The sequence below is a fragment of the Arachis stenosperma genome, chromosome 5, assembly GCF_014773155.1.
Source record: "Arachis stenosperma cultivar V10309 chromosome 5, arast.V10309.gnm1.PFL2, whole genome shotgun sequence".
Lineage (NCBI taxonomy): Eukaryota > Viridiplantae > Streptophyta > Magnoliopsida > Fabales > Fabaceae > Arachis > Arachis stenosperma.
The window spans coordinates 179,102-200,761 of NC_080381.1; the positions used below are offsets into that span (position 1 = coordinate 179,102).

General features: G+C 35.1%; 1 protein-coding gene across 1 annotated transcript; it reads left to right on the forward strand.

The window, feature by feature from the left end:
- Positions 1–16,832: 16,832 nt before the first annotated feature.
- Positions 16,833–18,303, forward strand: LOC130982946 (zinc-finger homeodomain protein 1-like). Its single transcript, XM_057907097.1, has 2 exons — positions 16,833–17,751; positions 17,848–18,303. The coding sequence occupies exons 1-2, from the start codon at positions 16,989–16,991 to the stop codon at positions 17,853–17,855; spliced, it is 771 nt and encodes a 256-aa protein (XP_057763080.1). The 5' UTR covers positions 16,833–16,988; the 3' UTR covers positions 17,856–18,303.
- Positions 18,304–21,660: the final 3,357 nt, after the last annotated feature.

Sequence of the window (21,660 nt, forward strand, 5' to 3'; positions counted from 1 at the left end):
TTTAGTTTACTCATGTTTGTACTTTTTAGTTTGCATTTCGTCAGTTAGTGCTTTTATTATCATTCGTGTTTGTACTTTTTTATTTGTATTTTTTCAAATGAAGTCTATCCATTGATATCTAACTGTCTGCTTAATATTGTCATTAACTGATTTTCTTAAGTTAATATACAAAAAAGGGAACTACAGGTTACATAAGTTACCAAAGCAAACATTAAACACGAATTACATTAAATTAACTCTGAAAATAAAATCTAGATAACCTAAATCGAAGCTCACTTCTTTCCACCAAAGTACCTCAGTCCCTTACCCATAATGCCCAGACTGAACCGCGATGGAGTATACCTATCAGGTGGATTTCGCTCCGTCCGTAGGTCATATGGGTGACCTCGAACTGAGTCATCCACCCCCGGAGCTCCCGAACCACCTGCCTCTGTCGGAGCGGCCGAACCACCTGCATCTGTCGGAGGGGCCGAACCACCTGCATCTGTCGGAGCGGATGATCCAGGGTTGAACGTGTCAACAACTGTGTATGCCCGCTGACGATGCATAAAACCACTATCACATGATGCACTCGCTGACGTGCGGTCGAAAGTACGACCCTGCAAACCATGAGCCGTATCTACTGATGCCCTACGTGGATCAGCTGACACCGACAGTGAAGGGATACCACTGAAATCTGACCAGCCACCCAAACCAGCCTCTCCGCCACTGGAGAAGTCAAACCAATCTGTACCGGAAGGAATGGTAAGTACGGGATCATCATGATGGCCGGACGGACCGTGGTCACTGTGCTGAGAATGGTGGCTGCTCTGAGCGTGGGGGGTGTGCTCAGAGTGCTGAGAGTGGTGACTGGCCTGAGAGTGATGGCTACCATGACTGTCGGCCGGTGGCTGTGGTATATAATAAGGAATCGGCTCAAACACTGCATGCTGTGGGGCAGGTGGCTGTGGTATATAATAAGGAATCGGCTCAAACACTGCATGCTGTGGGGGAGGTGGCTGTGGGGCAGGTGGCTGTGGGGCAGGTGGCTGTGGATAATGAGGAACGTAGGCCGTCAATCTCAACAGATGTCCATAGGAGCGTACGTACCAATCCCAATACTCTACCGTCGGGAAAAAATCCCAGGTCGGAGGGGGTGCCGATCCCGCAGTCGACTGTGTCGCCTGTTGGCCCACTCCTCTATCCATGCCCCATGCAAAACTGTCCAGTCATGTAGCTGCACTCCACGTAGAACGACGCAATGCTGATCAACTGGAATATCTCTAACTGCCCCCGAAGGAGGTTGTGCATATCCATACTGACGCATCACTCGGTCCGCAGGGTGCCACTCGACACACTCGAATGACAACAACGGAGCAACGATGTCACACACCTCAAGATGGGGATATAAGTCGTCCGGAACGATCAATCCGTGATACGGCCGCCACTCAAACTGCCACAGTATTATTGGCATATTAGAACCCTAACAATAATGGATTGAAAAACGGAACAGCTAAAATATAACTATTTACCTCTTCCATGTAGTCTATGTCATGCCTGAATGTCTCTACGGTCTTCGATAACCACGCTGTAGTCCGTTCCGAATGACTCCACCTGACACATTATTAATCGAAAAAATTTAAATAAAACAGCATATGTCAAACATGCATCATGAATATAACACAAGACTAAAATAAGACTTATTACCTCCTGGCAACTGGTATCTCGGCGGGTGGAAGGGTTTGTCTCGGTACGGGAGTAAGAAACGGCATTCGCTCCCATGCCCAAACAAACAATAGATTCAGAGGGCCATCCATCTCCTTAGTATCATATCGTGATGCACGGCATAGTGCTCTGTAAAGATGAGCGAGACAAGCTGACCCCCAACTGTAAGTATGGATCTGCTCGAAATCGCGAAGCAATGGTAAATACTTCGCATGTGCATATGCGGTCGACTTGTCCGTGAATAGGGTCGACCCTAACAAACAGAATATATGACATCTGACGTATCTCCTAATGGACTCCTCAGTATTCAACGGCTCTGCATCTCTAATACGTCGAACCCAAGCCAACTTTATATAGGACTTCGCATTATGACTGACTGATGGCTCACGACCGAATATTGCTATGCCCTGATTTTGAACAAACTCGCTGCTACTATCTGTCCATCCACTGACAGGCTCTCCATCAATGGGTAGCCTGAATATATGAGCAACGTCCTCTAATGTCACTGTAACCTCACCGATTGGCAATACAAAGCTATGGGTTTCAGGCCTCCACCTTTCAACCAGAGCAGCTAACATGGGGTGAAATTCTCTTATGACTCCAATTCTGGAGACGTGGTAGAATCCCGTGGCGCGTAAGTGGTTCTCCACATTCGGATTCCACGTCTGTGGTGGATCCAGTTTACGCACCAACAAATTCCTGTTAGGCTGCATTAACAAAATTACATGTTACATTAATTAAATAATAATCCTTATAATATTATAATAATATATATTATACGGTAACAATAATATAATAATATATATATGTATTCTACATAATATAATAATAATATATAAAAAAATAATAATATTATAAATAACATAATAATATTATAAATAATATAATAATATAATAATATTATAAATAATATTCTAGTCATATAATAATATTATAAATAATATAATAATAAATATATATTATACTATACGATAATAATTCATACTGTTATAATATATTATTATTTTTTATACATTTTACATATTTAATTTATTATAATATTTACTTACTAAATTTTTTAATAACAATACAGTATAATATAATTTACTTACTAAATATATTATTATTATTATTATTATTATTTTATAAAAAATATTATTATATTCTTAAAATATTTAAAAATATACAGAATAATATTCTCAACACCAAAATATATATATGTATCATAAAAAAAATACATAAAAAATAAAATAATTTAAATACATCAAAAAAAAATTTATTTACTTACATAAATAGGATGATCCAGAAAGTTGATAATATGTTCTTCAGGCGCTAGATAATTACGTACCATTTTTTTTTAATCCTTTAAACTAATATTCTTTTTATCTCCACATATAAACTTAACTCACCACTATTCACTACTACTTACTACCCTCCTCACTAATATTACCCAACTCACTTCTTTCTCTCCTTCTCCCGTGTATCTCCTCCACATATAATTACTCCCCTTCCTTCAGCTATATTTCTTGAATGGGAGGAGAAGAAGCTCAAATATATACATGGAGCAACCATTGCGCTGCTTCCCGGGGTGGGGGGCTGTCTCCTGCATGCAGGCAGGACTGCAACACGCCCCCCGCGTGGTGCTGCATCGGGACTCCGCGCCTGCAACCCTGACGTACCACGCCCCTGGCGTGATGACTCACCACGCCCCTGGCGTGCTGCCATCTCAGCCACCACGCCCCCGGCGTGCTGCCACTCTGGCTATCCACCTCAGCCACCACGCCCCTGGCGTGCTGCAACGTGGCACTCCTGCTCAGCCATCACGCCCCCGGCGTGCTGCCAAGTGTCTCTCCCGCTCAGCCACCACGCCCCCGGCGTGTCGAGAGTGAGCTCCACCCTTCGGTAATTCCCCTCCTTGGCCAATATCCGGCCAATTCACCAACACTTCCTCCATATACAAAATAATTTCCGCCATATTTTGTATATTTTTTATTTTTTTAATTGATGAAAAAAAAAACATTAATGACATTTTGTGCAAAACATCGGCGACGTTTTGTTGAAGATGATAATAATGTGAATGAGAAAACGGTAGTGTCATTTTTCTGTAGTAATTAAAAATTCTCATAACAGCATTGAACATAATTTTTTGGGCATTTTGGTGAATTACACCAATTTTGGCCCAACATTAAAAATAAAAATTTCAAATGGGGGAAGAAAAGAATTTAGGTTATTTCTCTTTACTCTTTGGTCGAAACACCACACCAGTGCTCGCTGGAATTGGGAAAAATGGGAAGACGATGTGTCTACTGTAACACCTTATTACACAAAACTTTACGTTTAAATTCATAAAATAAAAGTGGTGAGTTATTACGACTTCTAAAAATAAAAAATATATAGATATAGCCTAATAAAATTGTATCTAGAAATCTTGAAGAAAAGTTTAAACAACAACTGCAAAAAAAAAACGCATCACACCCGAAATCACATATATCGATAAACAGATAAGGATAAGACATGAAATATATATATATATATATATATATATATATATATATATATATATATAATAGAGTACCAAAATACAGAATAGCAAGCTCCGAACTCAACTTGCCGAGCCGAGGCCGGTCGGAGTATAAGTACATATACATATATACATATACTTAAAAATTAACCCAAAACACAACTCACACCTGTTTTCTCGAAGTAATCTCTAAGAAGTACAATATCGAAAAATATAAAAATATAACACATATATATGTAAATATGGCTTAATACAAGACATAGAATCCCCAAAAGAACCAACTCCGCTTGCTCCGAAAACTCCAGACAGCTGGCAAGGTACCTTTCGACCTGCATATGAAAACAACAATGTTTGTATGAAATGAGAATCGGGAATTCTCAGTATGGTAATGGAGCATACATACATAATATATAAGGTCCCAAAAAAGGTAGAGGTGATCATAAAACTCCGACACTCAGATTTAAAGCTTAGAGTTATAATTTAAAATCATAAACAAGGTAGGTTATCTAAAGCATTTAGGCTCTAAATCAATCCTAACTTAACTCATTAATCCTCACTTTCCTCCAATCCTCCAAAACTCCGGTGGAACTGTCCTCGTGACTCCTCTGCCAGACAAGGGGTCTTTCAGTTGCACAAACAAATAATACAGGCAAGGAAAGCACAAGTAGGATACAGTTATAGCAGGTAAAACATATAGCAAGTAAGTATAGATATTCAATTAGGCAAACTCAAGTAATGCAACTCAAACAAGACAAACAAATGCATATGATGTATGCCTTTCTTACTGGCCGTGAGCTCACGTGTATGTTACTTTGCCAAAACCTGACACACCCGGTAGCTAACCCGGATATCGTCTCTTTGACATGCCTCCACACTCTTTGGATATAGTACCCGTCACACTCTCATGATATAGTGTCCATCACACTCATGGGATAAAGTGTTCCCGAACTCTTGGGATATAGCGTCCGCTACACTCTCGGAATATAGTGCCCGTCACACTCATAGGATATAGTATTCGACATACTTTATAGGATAAAGTGCTTCCACACTCTTGGGATATAGCATCTGCCACGCTCTTGGGATATAGTGCCCGAAACACTTTACAACAGAGAGAAAACTCAAACATACTCATCACCAATCATCCTCATTTATTATTATTCATTAAAGTTCAATTATTCTTATTCATCACGGGCAATACTCATCACATACTCAGAGTTTCTGCACTTTTCAACCATACTTTTCCACTTCACAAACTTTCTTCACTTCCAAGTAACCACCATCTCAAGGTTCAACTCCATCACTATGTCTAAAACTAAGTTTTAAGGTCTTAGAAAATAACAATAGAAGTTTAGAGATTTGAAATCTTGTTTAAATAAAAAAAAAACACAAAGTTGCTGAAAACATGGTCCCGCGTACGCGACTATTGTCTGCGTACGTGAGCCTCCTTGGACCGAACAGATTGTCCGTGTCGCGTGCACTTGCCTGTGTACGCGAGCAGGTAAATTTTTCTCTCGCGTACGCAGGCACACTCCCGCGTACGTGAGCACGTCTGGACAGAACCAAACGGCCGCATCGCGTGTGCTCTTATGTATGCATGCCCCTTAAAAATGGCAAAAAGTTGTTAATGCTATAGAATTTCCTATTACACACCAAACTTCTGACGCGCATAACTTTTTTGTTAAAAACTGTTTTTCATTTGTTATTCAAACAGCGTAAACTTCACGAATCCAATTTTAATATAAAATAAATTTGATTGAAATCAAGGGTCCGAAAGCCAAGTTATGGATCGCCAAAGTTCGGTAAAAAACCAAGTTTTGCGTAAAAGTCATAAACCTCTATTTTCACAATTTTCATTTCAAAACCAAAGTGTTTTTATTCAAATCACCAATCCTCTATTTTACCAAATTTCAATTCACATACAATTATTTTACAACTATAACAATCCCAATCCTCTCAAATATTTTTCATCCTCAATACTCTTAACCATTTTCAACTCAAACCGCACATAATCATCATTCATACAAGCATCATCCTCATAATTCAATATCATCATTTATCATCACGCTTCTTATCATCAATACTTACCATCTCCACAATACATTCCCACAAATTCCATCTCCAACATACTCATTATTCAACAATTGCACATACATACATACCACTCATCAAATTTTCAATTTATCATCATCATTATTCACAATCATCCATAATCAATCATCATGCGTTTCAACCCTTCACTTAACAATTCTAACCACAAGTCTCTAATTCTCAATCATACATATCATACAACTTAACCTAGGGCCATCTAACCTAAGTTTTCACGAAACATTACATGTTATCTATGAGAAACCAAAATCATACCTTAGTCGATTCCTCCCTAACTCAGAACACCACAAATTATCACCATTCATCAAGTGACCACAACCCCAAAGCCTCTCCAAATGGAATTTCGGCCACCAAGATTCAAGAATCAAGCTCCCAACATCATCAAGGTACTCTAAAACAACATTATTTAATCTAAATCCACAACATATTCACTATAATCAACATCTAAGCAAACCAACTCACTAATCAACAATAGGTTTGAGGTTCTTACCTTACCAACCACCAACGGGACAAAACTTAATGGTTTTCTCAAACTAGTTTGATCCTAAACACCAAAATATCACATTTCAACAACCGATTTCTCAATTTTCAAAATTTGAGGAGAAAGAGAGGTTAAGGGTAAGATTAAAAGTTACTTATCAAATTAGTTAGCAGGCTTTGTAGAGCTCAACACAGTGGTCACGTGGCCACAAACGGTGTAGCGATCGGAACTCTAGATTGAAAGTTATAATGAAATGAAATCAAGAACAAGGGTTTTGTTCTTGTTCCTTCTTCCCCAAATGTTTCCCAGCGTGTTTCATATTAAGAGAGGGGTGAAAGTGGTTGAAGCTCTAAGTATGGGTTGAATTGGGTGGGCCTTGGGTCCGATGTGGCAATGGTTAGTGTGAACAAGAATCACTTGCTGGATAAATTAAGTTACTGATTATTTATTTTGTTCATTCTTTTAATATTACTGTATCATGTTTATAACTTATTTGGTTAAATTTGTATGTACCTTTATGAATCTCTTTCCTCTTTAGATTGCATTGTGTACTCATTTGCAGACTGTATGGGTAATGTTGTAGGAAGAAAGGACGTTACACCATTGGTTACAAAATTAGGAGAGGAGAGTAAATGCATTAAACTACACTTGGAAGATCTAGAGCCCGTTTTCTATTTATTTTAAATTCTTTTTTCAGTTTTGTGATTTACCATTGATTTATCGTTTGGGTTTGTTTACATTGGTTGTCCTTATATTTTGTTCCACTTAAAAAATTAAGAGAAACGTCATGAGGTGCACCCCTTTTGGTGACTTAGTTGACAAAACTCTTGGCTTATTTGATAAAGATCATGGTCAGTCTATTATCTTGGTGGCACAACTTTTTAAGAATAATTTTTGTATATCTCAATGAGGTCAATGTTCAAAATAGCCTTTATATTTCTCGTCTATTTTTTAACTCTGAGATCCCCGATGTCCTTGCATGTAAGAATAGGTGTGTTTAAGATCCGTAGTCTGTCCTCACTTAACCGGTTTCCTTATTTTATTAATTTAATTATAATGTCTTTGTAAGGTTGTTTGCCTATTTCATCTCATGTGCTTCAGGTTAATAAAGATAGGTGATATAAAAGCTCAGCATATTAATTATATACAGAGCCAGCTCGTAAATTCAGTTAGTGATGAGTTGTCTAGCGGTTTTTTACTAATCATTATTATTGAGGAGGTTTTGAAGAAAACTAATGTAAGCTCCTTTATTGTTGCTTTTTTCAACCATGACGTGCTTTGTTCTTGCGGGTCTGCTACTAGCGCTATTGTGTTTTTTTGTGTAGAAAATTTCATATTGGATATTAACCACCGCAGTTTCTATTGAAGTTGGTGGTCGTGACTGGTATTGTGCTTTGTGCAAGAGTTGTCCCAGAAAAGTGAAAGAGAATAAAGGTCGTTAACTATGCGAGCATTGTGGAAAGTTCGTTTCAATATTCCTCTAAGGTAGAGACCTTCCAACTTAAAAGGACTTAATATATTTAAGTTGTTTTGGGGTATTGCTCAATTTTCTAATGTATTCTATAATGCGTTTTTAATAGGTATCGTCTTCATGTTATTGCCGCTGATGGTATTGGTTATATTGGCCTAATCATTTGGAACCAGGATACCAAGCTGGTTGTTGGAAAGTCTGCAAGTGAAGTCAAAGACCTCAGTGTAAGTTTTTTAACATTTGTGTGAAAAATGATTTAGTGCGAGGCATTCATTAGAGAGTAATGAATAATGAACTTATTCTTTTTTCTAATATCCAGAGAGAAAAAAATGTGGCATGCTATTCCAAAGTTTTAGATAGCATTATATACAAGAAATTCTTGTTTAAATTGTCCACTACAAGAAAAAATTCACCTCAATTGATCAAGTTTATAATGTTGTTAAGATCAGTGGTGATGACACACTCATAGCCCTTTATGAGTCCTAGTCTTCCTCTATAGATATGGTTGTGTTTTCTATCTTTTAATATTTATGTTGTTCAGTATTTGCTTTGTTATTGTAGTGATCACACTGTTTTTCTCAAAAATTATCCCTTATGGAGTTGACCAAAGTTTTTCCAATCTATTGTCTGCATCCTTTACTAATGAGGTTGAGTCTGATGTATATTCTGCTGCAGTTGTGTCTTTATCTAAGATTTGTATATCATATGAAACATGCATTGAGCATTTGCTATAAGCAAATTTTACTAATCCTTACCTCTTAAGATCTGTCTTTTCTGACATGTGTTGTTACGCATGCAGGATTCAAGTTTGGAGAACATTTTTGAGTGCGGTCTTAATATTACTGACAAGGGTGTTGTGGCTGATTCAAATGCAGGTGATGCTATTGGTGGGGCGTATAGTCCAGAGTTCAGGGCTCTACAACCAAGACATTGAAAGGTCATGCTGGAAAAAAGAAGCATGAGTAGTTAGTATACATAGACTTCGGTTAATAGAGAATCTGATGAAGGGATTTCGAACTTAGTTGAAAATGCTCCCTTTCTTTTATGTACTTTTTGCTTTAATGTCATCTATAGTTAGTTTTTGCACAAGAACCTATTCAAAAGTTTATTGTAAGAACCATATATGTGTATGTGAATTATATTTTGATGCTTCTTTCCTAAACAAAGTTTATAAATATATGGTTTATTAGAAAATGTTTGGTCCTTAGGTTGATTACATTTTTTGTAACTTGTCTTTGCAAACATATAAATACTCATTCCTTAGATTTTGATTATTTAAGCTAATTTGTTTCATTTAAGCTGATATTGAGTGACAAGAATTTTTTAATGACAAGAACTTGGGTTTATGATGAAGCCGTGCTATTTTATTGTACAATTTAAAGTCTGAATTTTTATCTTGTGTTATATTAATTTATAAATAATTAATTTAAGATATATGAATAAAGTTTTCATTATATTTTATACAAATTAGTATGCATAATTAGATCATTAAAGGTGTAACTTATAGTATGTGTATAGTTCTTTTTTTTTTGTTTTATTTTACTCTTCGAGAAACCAAAATTTAAAGTAACTTGAATCATCAGGCTTAGATATAGATGGTTGTATAATAAATTAGATTGTATATACAATAAAATATCTCTTTAGTACTTTTTTATTCAATTTCGTTTGCTCCTAACATATTTTCTCATGAATTATTCAACTGCCAATATGATCCTTCCTAACTTCAATTATATTTAATAAGATAAAAAAATAAGATTCAACAGTTTACAATCGCACTGAAATTAGATATAAATGAGATAGCCTATAAAATAAAATATTATTATGAAGTTGATATTTCTAGATGCAAGTTTCTCAGAAAAATTACTATTTGGCATTGGCTTTATAATGTACAACTTTTTTACTCCATTAATTATGATGACTAATTTTATCATAGGTTATTAGCTACATCAAAAAACTTTTAATGCGTATTGTCAATTCAATACATCTTACTAGGTTATTAACCTACTATAGAAAAGTAATGTGACTAACTAAACTAAATAAAGGAGCTTCAACTTATTATACACCCAATGATAGTAGCAGTCACTATTTCTCCATAGTAATTATGCTCTCTAATTTGGTTTACTGCACCAACTATAATCCTATTTTCTTTTAAAATTTGTTAACTTAACTAGTTTTAATAGTTGACAATTATATTTAATAGGATAAAGTAAATGAGATTTGATAGTTTACAATCACATTGAAATTAAATATGAATGAGATAGCTTATAAAGTAAAATATTATTATGAAGTTAATGTTTTTAGATATAGATTTTCCAAAATAATTATTATTTGGCCTTGGCTTTATAATCTACAATTTTTTTACTCCATTAATTATGATGCCCGATTTTGTCATGAGTTATTAACTACATCAAGAAACTTTTAATGCCTGTTGTCAATCAAGAACATCTTACTAGTTTATTAACCTACTATAGAAAAATAATTCGTGACTAACTAAACTAAATAAATGAGCTTCAACTTATTATATACCTAATGAGCGTAGCGGTCACTATTTCTCAATGGTAACTATGCTCTCTAATTTGATTTACTGCACTAACTACAATCTTGCTTTCTTTTAAAATTTGTTAACTTAACTAGCTTTTAATAGTTGGTGTATTACATCACTGTTTTTTATTTTTATCATCGTTGTCATCTAATACGGTGAAGCTAAACATAAAAGAAGGAACTCTCGGTCTCTGTAAGGACTAGAAATTGGTGTTCAGAAACTAATCAATAGGCTACTAAAATTCGGTATAGCCAAATAAATAATGGGTAATTATATTAAAATGTAAATTTGCTTAACAAAAGTACTTATATTTATTTATTACATGTATCAAACGAAGTGTCTTTAGTAATTATAAAATGTTATTTCACCAATTTTTCTCTTCTCAACCCTTTTAAGCCTGGCATAAGAGTTAACAATGTCTACTTCTTCTCTACAAATACAAAGCTTATCACTTTTGTCAAATGATGTTATTTTTTAAATTTTTCACAGAGTCAATTCTAGAAGCATTGGTCGTGACAGAAGCCTTTCTACCTTTTGGAGGAATAACTTGTTGACCACAAATTTTGTCCTAACGAATTTGGAACATGCTAAATGAAGTTGTGATCGGGTGCAACTTGGCTTTTCAAAATAAATATACAATCTGGAATCAGAGAAGCTGTTAGTGTTCTATTTTTAAGAAACAACCAAGGCCAGTTTGAAATAATTGGCTGTGAGAATGGGAATATGACAATTCGATACTCAATGATAGATAGTCTAGCTAATCTTTTGGTTTAGAATCCAAACTCTCGACATATAAGTAGTGTAAGAACCGAAAATTTTACGTAAAACTGCTTTAATAAAATAATAATTTTAATTGCCCAGAATAGGTTCTAAAATATAGAACTATTCTTTTTAAAATATAAAGGTGAAATTTGAATTCAATGGATTTTTCTGAGTGAAAAAATATATATTTTGCAAAAAATCTTTGTAAAAATGCGTACCTGCCGGCAATACCGGCTCTAATCTGACTGGTAGCGCGTATTTAGAAAAATAAGATTTCAAAAATTGAATTTATTGTTTTGAAAGGAAAAGAATAATTTAGAATTGAAAACTGAACCATAATCTTAAAGGTTTTGACCAAAAGTGGGCCAAACGGACATAAAACGCTAACGGGTTAGACCGGACCCAAATCGGGTCCAAGACCCAACATATATATGTATGTTTAATGAGCTTTCAACTTATTTTTGCCCAAAACTAGGAAGGGGGAGCGGCTTTAAGAGAGAAGAAAGCAAAAGGGTTGCCCACTATTCATAACCACCTTTCGGTGACCATAACTTGAGCTACGGTGCTCCGATTGACGAGCCGTTTACGGCCACACGAAGCTCTCGTCGAGCTTTTCGTTTTTATATAAACAAAGTGGTAAGATTTTTGAAATCCATGCTCCAGTTTTCAGCCCTAACAATTTCACAATTTTGGTTCTAGTCCTTGAGTAGATTTTGTGATTTTATTTAGTTAGGGGTGATTTAGCATTGGAATATTATTGGATTTTGTCCCTAATATTGTTGGGTAAGGTAAGTCTTTTCAAATCTTATGATTTGATATTTTGGTTAGTCATAGTGTTGATTTTTGTATGTTATATGATGTTAGATTGAGGTTTGGTATTTGTTAGAGTAAGCTTGGTAGTTTTGGAGCTGAGTTTGAGTTTGGTGTTTTGAGTTGAGTGAAAATAAGCCAAGGTATGGTTTCGATTTTCTTTATGTAATATGTAATGTTTCTGGACACTTAGACTAGTTGACTCTGAGATCATTTTGAATGATGTTGGTGCATGATTATTTATACGTGAATTTTGTGTTTGACGATGAGAAGGATGATATGGGATGTTGGAATATGTGAATTATGAATTATGATGATAATATGATGAGTATTGGTGTTGTTTGTAATTATGATGATTGATGAAGGATATTATTGAATTACGATGTTGTTTTGGTGAATGGCATTGATTATTGAGATTGAACTTGAATAGTGATAATTATGAGAATTTATGGTGAGATATGATGAGTGAAATTGTGCAAATTATTGATGATTCAGATCTTGAGTTGGAAATTGTTAATTTTTGTTGAAGTATGGTGGAAAGATTGTGTGAAATAGAGGTTGAGTTGATTGAAATATAATGGAATGGTAAAGTTTAGTGTGTGATAGTATTTTGGGATGAATTGGCTATGTTTTGGTTTGTTTTGGTTATGAAATTTGGAGATTTGAGAACTTTGATATTTTTGTGTAAAACTTGATTTTTGGTGAATTTTGGTAGATTATTACTCAAACTTTTAGACATTGAAATTGAATGATTTTTGTTTCAAATTAAAGATGATTTCAAGAGCTTTAAAATGATATAAAGTTTGAGGAAAATAGAGTTTTGTAGAGGAAGTTATGAACGTTTAAAGTTTGGGTCTAAAAATGAAATTTCTACAACCTAACTTTCCTGGATTCTGATATACATACGTACGCGGACCTATGCCTCATATGCGGATAGTGGCCTCTGTCCAGCACTCCTGCATACGTGGCCCAGGTGTGCATACGCCGATGTACCTTTTTCAACGTGTGCGTAAGCATGATAGGGGGTGCGTACGCATAACCCCTGTTTTGTTGAGAATGTGTTTTTTTCTATGCTTTTAAGGGTTCCTTAGCTTTTCAAACTTCCATAAATTTTCTTTAAGACTTGTAGCTAGTAATTAGACTCTAAGACTAGTGAAGATGAGATAGTTAATTTGAATTGGTGACTTTTTGTATGAGTTTAGAAGACGGAGACTTAGGTTCCTGAAGTTGTGGGTGAACTAGCGAAGTATTTTATTGGCAATGGCTTGAGAACTTGTGAGTGGATGGTAACTTGTGGAATTAAGAACTGATGATGGTTATGATGAGTTTGATGGATATTAAAGGAGAGTATGCCAGTCACTATATCCTTAGAATAATGAGACTTGAGAATTGAAAGTGGATTGAGATGAGAAAATGGTGATGACTGATGATGATTTGAGGTTGATGGACTTGTTGGATATGGACAGTGTGCCAGGCACTATATCCCTGGAACGATTTATGATGAAAAATATGTTGCTGTTTTTCTTCTCTGTCGTAAGAGTGTGCCAAGCACTATATCCTCGGAACGATACAAAAGCATGCCCGGCGCTATATCCTCGGACGTGGCAGAAAGGCGACATCCGAAAGGATGTGTCGGATTGGCATTCATGGACCGACAAGTCATATCACGAGCCAATAAGACAGGCATTTCATCATGTGCATCTTCTACATGCTTGCTTACTTTGATTACTTGAGTTATGCCTATTTGAATAACATGTCTAAATGGTAGTTGATTTACCTGCTATATATGTATATTATTTGTGTTTTACTTACTTGCATTATCTGTGATTTGTCTGGTGCTGAAGAGGTTAGGTTGGCGGTAGCGATGGGATCGTGTGGAGGGTGAGTTGGCGAAGGCTATGGGACAGCGATGTATTTTGGTATTAGTTAGAAATCCCCTAAGTTTAGATAACCCTATTTATGGTTTATGGTTTATGGTTTAAGTTATTTATTTCATTAAACTTGAATACCTGTATTCGATGTGAAGTTTTAGGATTGCCTTTGGCATCCCCGAACCTTAATCTTATAGATTGGTCACTGTTACCATACTGAGAACTTCTGATTCTCATACCATATGTTGTTGTTATTTTTCAGATGCAGGTCGTAACCCACCTCAGTGAGTTGCGAGATGGTGACAGAGTGGAGGATCTTATGCTCTCTTTTGAATTTTGATTATTTTGTTGTAGTACTTTCTCTCACCTTCTTATTTTAGACTTTATAACCTTAAAGGCTTTATTTGAGAGATAAGTTGTATACGCTATTTTACACTTCTAAAACTCTTTTGTATTTTAATGTGGCTAGCCGACCTAAACTCCACAGACTGTGACTAGTTTTCTTTTAGCTACATCATACTTATATATATTCAATAAATTAGAGTATTTTGTATTTATATTTATCCAGTAATATGTTATCATAAATTTTTCTAATTGTATACGACTAATAGTTAGATTATTTAAAAATAAAATGCTGATTTAGTACAAAAATCAATAATACATAAATATTTATTATTAAAAATATAATTTATTATTTAAAATCAACAAATTTTTGAAAAAAAATTGTCTCATGCGCGGGCTTTTTGTTAGTTTAAGTTATAACGTTGTATCTTTAAACAATATTTTGAGAATGAATAACAAGATTAATTTGATAATATTTTGAGAGAGAATAATAAGATTCAATTAATATAAATATTGTATATTTTAGTTAAATTAATGCGATGCTCATTAAAATTTTATTTATTTGTATTTAAGAAAAAAAACACCTTCTGACCTTCAACTGGGAAAAGAAGTTAGTTGTATTATATCCATTAATGTATATCTCTCAAGTTTTTTTTTTTTGAGAAATTAAAATTTCAGAATATCTAATTATTTTAGGGAATTATACTATACTATCTTACAAAATTAGAAGGTGAATACTTTCATAGTTTGTATAGTTGAAAAAATTTCAAGTGTTCTATTAACTAAAATTATTTATATTAAAATTAATTTTCAAAATTTCGAAAACTTGTGGAAAAAGATTAAACCATTAGCTAGATTAAAAGTACTAGCATGCCCTCTATATAGAGAAGGGCATAGTATCTATTTCTTTATTTTGATATTAAGATAATATTGATTTATTTTAAATTTAATTCTGACTACTAAATAAATATTATATATGCGTATACATTAACGATAAATTTAAGTAGTATAAAAAATATATTTATTAATTTTTTTTAAATATGTTTCATCTCTTATGTATAATAATTATATTGAAATGAATGTCTAAATATTAATTTTGATACGATAAAATAATATGAGAAAATTGATGCATTAAAAATAAATAGAATAAATTAAATTTGATTGGTCTAGTAATTAGACAAGTATTCCGTTTAAGTAAGTGTTAGAGGTTTAAATTATGTCTTGTGTATACAATAGTTTATTAATCAATAATAAATTTTTAAATAGAATTTAATATTTAGTACTGCAGTGAATTAGTTTTTAGTCTGTTAAATTAAAAATACGACGAGAAAAAAAATAGAATAAACCTTATATTTGATTCTAAAAAAAAAGCACTGATAGAAAGGGATGTGTATTTATTTATTGACATCCAACTACGACCGAATGTGAATTTTAAAAGGAAGGTTTGTTGAATAAAAATGTAATACTGTTAAATGATTTAGAACGGATGAGGTTTTCTAAAATAATGAAAGAAAATAAGTCTCTACTCATGATAATGAAAATGATATTTTTATTTTAGCAATCGATGGTTTTAGCGTAACATGTTTGTTTTAGAACACTAATAGTAATAGTAATGACGTATGTTATTGGGATTGTTGTTGATGGTGTGATCGTACTCATAATGTAGTTTTGTAAGACTGGCGAGATATCAATAACAATATATCACTTCTACGTGGGGGCCGGAGACATTCTCCCTCTAACCCCGTTGCGAAATTTGTGTCTTTATCATCTTACACCATTCAAATTATCTTTTATATTATTCCGAATAAAGTTTATTTTTTTAAATCTACGATTCTAAGCCATGAAATAACCTGCTATTAATAAGAACTTGTAAACTCACTAATTTAGCCAACAATTTCCAATTGAAAGTTTATCCCTCTCTGTTTGTTGGGCTTTGTGACTTTGGGCCTTTATTCCTTATTCCGAAGGATACAAGCAATTAACATTATCTACAAAATGTTATATTTATCCATTTTTGTGCTCATCTGCTACGGTGCAGAGTAGTACTAATGTCCCCAAGAACAGTGACAGCTCTTCACCATTCATCCAGCAAGGGGTAAAAATGAGAAATCACCGCCTGACATGACCGGGTATAGCCGGTTGAAGGACAATAGAGGGTTGAAGTAGTTTTACAGTGATGGTGATGATGATGACGATTAATAAGAACACAACAGAGAACCGAAAAAGTATATGAATGAATCAAAACCTCTTTCGACAAACAAACCTCTCTCCCTCTCTCTCTCTCTCTCCCCCCGATGCAAAGTTGCAAACGAAAACAAAACCAAAGTAGAGAGAGAAAGTAACACTAATTAGCAGAGAAGAATAAGAGAGAGAGAGAGAGTAATCAGAATTTTCAAGAGATGGAATTCGATGAGCAAGAGGAGCAAGAAGAAGAGCTGTGTGTGCCAGGAGGAACGGGTTATGACCCTCTTGGAAACCCGACCCGGGTTAAAATGTCCGGTTCGGAACCCATGTTGGTGGTTCAACCCATGACCGTGAGGAACAACAACAACAACAACAGCAGCAGCAACATGGTGAAGCCAAGATACAGAGAGTGTTTGAAGAACCATGCCGTGGGGATCGGCGGACACGCACTCGACGGTTGCGGCGAGTTCATGCCCGCCGGCACGGAGGGAACCCTCGACGCACTCAAATGCGCCGCCTGCAACTGCCACCGCAACTTCCACCGCAAGGAGACTGAGCTCGCCGGAGCAGGAGGACCGTATCTCCTGACTCACCACCCCCACCACCACCAGCCGCCGCCGTTTGCGGCCTACTACCGCACTCCGGCGGGGTACTTACACGTGAGCGGGGGGCAGCAGAGAGCGGGAACGCTGGCTCTCCCTTCGACCTCCGGAGCCGGAGGTGGAGGAACAGCGCGGGATTTCGAGCAGGAAGACGTGAGTGGCGGTGGCGGGGGCGGAGGAGGAGGGTCATCATCACGGAAGAGGTTCAGGACGAAGTTCACGCAGGAGCAGAAGGAGAAGATGCTGGAACTTGCAGAGAGATTGGGATGGCGGATTCAGAAACACGACGAGGGTGCGGTTCAAGAGTTTTGTAACGAGACGGGTGTGAAGCGGCATGTTCTCAAGGTTTGGATGCATAACAACAAACACACCCTCGGTAAGAAGCCCTAGCTCCCTACTCTCTCACTCCATACACGCCTTACGCTTTCAGGTTCCCCTATAACCATTCATCTCTCTCTCTCTTAAATCTTAGCTTCATGAAAAGGAATGTATATTGGGTGAGTTGGGTGGATGGGAGAAACAAAGGTTGCTACTACTCAGGACTCTACTGCTACTGCTGCTGCTACTACTATTACTGTTGATTTCTTTTTTAGGGTTTCTTTGTGTTTTCTTATTCTTCGGGGATCGTATTATTTATGTATGTTGCTAGCTAGAGGAGTTGCCTTGTTTCACTCATAGGAGGGGGATCGCACGCATTGTACTAGAATTGATTAGAGCCCACGGATTAATATTATAATTTCATGATCAACTCAACTAATTTCTTTTCAATCGTCAATTCGTCATATCATGTAACACTTGTTTTCCTCCTTTTTTTCTCTTTCATATACACTTCTTCAGCTAACATATACACCTAAAAAAATGATCCGAGGGGGATTATGTATTAATTAAGATTAATTGGTTGATCTCTTGCATATAGGCCATTAATCATTTGTCGGTGTTCAATGAAAATGTATCTTATATTTTATTATTATTCTTTCAAGATCCTTTGTTCAATAAGCTATTTCTTTTTATAATAAATGGCTAGTTAATAATTACTTGCTGTGTTCAATTTGATAATAATGGACAAGGTTTAATTTGATTTTTCATCATGATCTGGGTGTGTAGTATTGAGTAAATAAATGGAGTGTTCTTAAATGTTATTGCATGTGAGTGCTGTTCTATAAATGTGGCATCATGTTTTTTCACTCAAAGTTTGGTCAGTCAGAGACGCTTGCAATTTTAATTTGTCCAATTTTTCATCGTGTCTCTGTTTTTTCTTACATTTGAAAATTAAATAACCTTTACCATTGATGATTTTGACCAACCCTTAAAATTAATTAATTCCCTTGTAAGTTTGCAAAGAGCTATAGGGCTACATGCACATAGGGGACACAATTCTTTTCTCTGCAATTCTCCTCAACTACCTCCATCAATGGCGCTATTTCAAGAGACCTGAATGAAGGGAAGAATCTATTAGGATCCCTAGAATCTCTGTCGTGTCAGATCCCTACTCCAAAATCATGCTCTCAACTAGTTGCATTTAATTAAAGTCTTTAACAAAGTGTGTATGTACAGTACAATGTTAACTACTAAATAATTAATAAACATAAATAATAATGCTAGGTCGTAGCTAGCTAGCTAGGTATTATTAATGAATGTAATGTAATGCAATATACACCTTTAGGGGTTCAAACAGCTTTAATGTGTGCATGCTAAAGGGGGGACCTGGTTGATTACTTGAGGAAACATGGAGAACCATGCTCATTTTAGAACGTTTCCTCATTTTCTGCCTACACCTATTGCTTCCTTTCTTATGTCTTCTTTCTCTATCAAATTATGCAATTATTAATTTGATATAAGTGTATGTAATATAGTTTGACCCGAGTAAAGTATCTAGCAGTTTGACCAATCAATAATGGGGTAAAAAGCTTGTTGATTGGCACTTTGCTTGTGAAGGGAGTAGCAAGGTCTCAAAGAAGAGAGGAGTGGTGAGATGCTTTGCTTGTTTTGGGGGGGTGGTCTCAATTAGCATCAGTTAAAGCTGCATGCATATGCTCCAATATGTGGCCCACATTATGTTTGTAATGGGAAATATGGAATCCCCTTCCTTTGGTGCTTTTGTTTTTGTGTGTTTAGGTGGTTTGTTGAAAAAAGGACATCATGTCCATATCCTTCACTGTCTTCTTCTCTCCCTCTCCTACAAACATGTACATGACTTAACGGCTACTGTCTCCATGCTCCCTTAATTGGACCATTCCATTCCAACAACACCAACACCAATTGGACGGTCAAATCACCAACCTCTTTTCAAAAACTTGGCATACTTGTTCATCCATCATATCCCAAAATTTCCCATTATTCATTCTCATCATCACCAATTGTTACTTTGTTTTCTCTTCAAATCTTTAACCATTTAAACCAAGTTAACATAGCTCTTTTTGCTAGGAACTATTAGCGTGTTCAAATACTTATCAATCAAAGTGCACCTTGCTTATGTATGTTAACTACAACAACAACAGCAACAAAACCTTCTCGGTCAACTACATAAATCAAACCATACTATTGAATTTGGTCATATATCATATCTACAGAAAGACCAAACTAACCTCGTCAAATTTTCATGCGAAACTAGTTAAGTTGAGACCAACAATTACGTTGTTTAACAATTAATTCATGCAATTTGTACTATGAAGAAAGAAAGTAAACTGTCAGAAATAAATTCTTTTTTCTTTTTTCGCCCCCCTTTGTTACAAAAAGATAGCAGACCCAAACAACATAGATATCAGTAGAGAATATAGTACAAGACTTGTTGAATATAATTATTTGTGTATTTTTACATTATTGTCTAAAATGATCCAAGTGATGAAGCCCTCCCATTAACAACAACAATTTTCATGGAGAGTAGTGCATATTTATAATAATTAGACTAAAAAGTTATCAACAGAACTTAAACGATTAAAGCTACATTAAAACGAGAAAAAGTGTGGAATAATGTTTTTCCCCTTCATTGTTGGTTTAGTGAACATCATAAGGGTGAAAAAATAATTAAAGTAATAAAGCTGCAAGAAGCGCAGAATGTATGGTTGTGGATGAGAGTCAACTGGGGGCAAAGAAGTAACAAGAGGAGAGAGGGAGGGACCAAGAACAAAGATTCGTTTGGATTACAAAAACCTTTTTCCAAAGTAAAAGAAGAAAAGAAAAGGGTTCAATTCCAAGGAAGTTGTATGTAAGCATGTGGGTTGTGTTATGAGCTGACTTCGGCGTTCCTATAGCTAGTTTAGTTAGAGCTACCCTACTGCTTCCCAATATCCAAACAATGACCTTGTGCTTTCGCAATGATTCCTAAGGGCCTATATTGACTCCCACAACCACAACAATCTCACCACATGCACAAATATTATTCTCAAATCTTTTCAAATTACAATTTACAAGGGTAAATTAATCAATGTAACCTAAGTCATTTTTCGAACCTTCTTCCCTCCTCGTCTAGTTAATTCCTTTCTAACGCAATGGTAGAATAGAAATACGCTTTTAAAGTCGATTTCAACATAAAATCTCAGTTAGAGTAATTTATTTGACCCCCATTATTTTTTCGTAATGAGAATGGAACCTTGGTCTAATGTTTTTGGTGTATCCCACATACTATTTGGTAACTTTTTCTTTTCAAAATTTGGGCTTCATTGACATTGTTATGGACCAAGTAAATTTGAGAAGACAAGCTCTACTCAAAATATGATCCAGGAACGGAAGAGTAAGAAACTTGAAAGTGTTATAGGCTCTTGTTCCATATCCCGGCCCAAAGTTTTCAAGATAAGTTTGCTGAGTTATCGGTATTTACATGACACATTTCTCTGCCAAACAGACCTTTTCACAATGAGAATTTAAATGCAACTTGAGTTTTTTTTTTCATTTATTTTATTTATCAATATATATATATATATATATATATATATATATATTACTGAGTGTATTTATATTTATATATTGTCATTACATATCTCAGATACACAGGATAAAAAATAATTAAACATAGATCTTGGATATTGTGTACCTAAAATGTGTTATATATTATAACTCTATAGATATATCTACATATTTTTGTGGTTTTTAGTCATTAATTAGTTATTAATGATATTTTTAATAGTGTAAAATTACATCTAATAATGTAGAATTATTCAGTTTCTCTTTAATAATTAAATGCTGGCCAAAATTTAATAAAAATACTGACCCTAAATCCCTAACACTCCTCATTATTTTAATTTGTAAGTTGTAAGTTGTAACACACTCTTAATATATACCATCAAAA

What these genes read in the sequence shown, in the direction of transcription:
- LOC130982946 (XM_057907097.1), top strand. Translation starts at nt 16,989, where the DNA reads ATGGAATTCGATGAGCAAGAGGAGCAAGAAGAAGAGCTGTGTGTGCCA.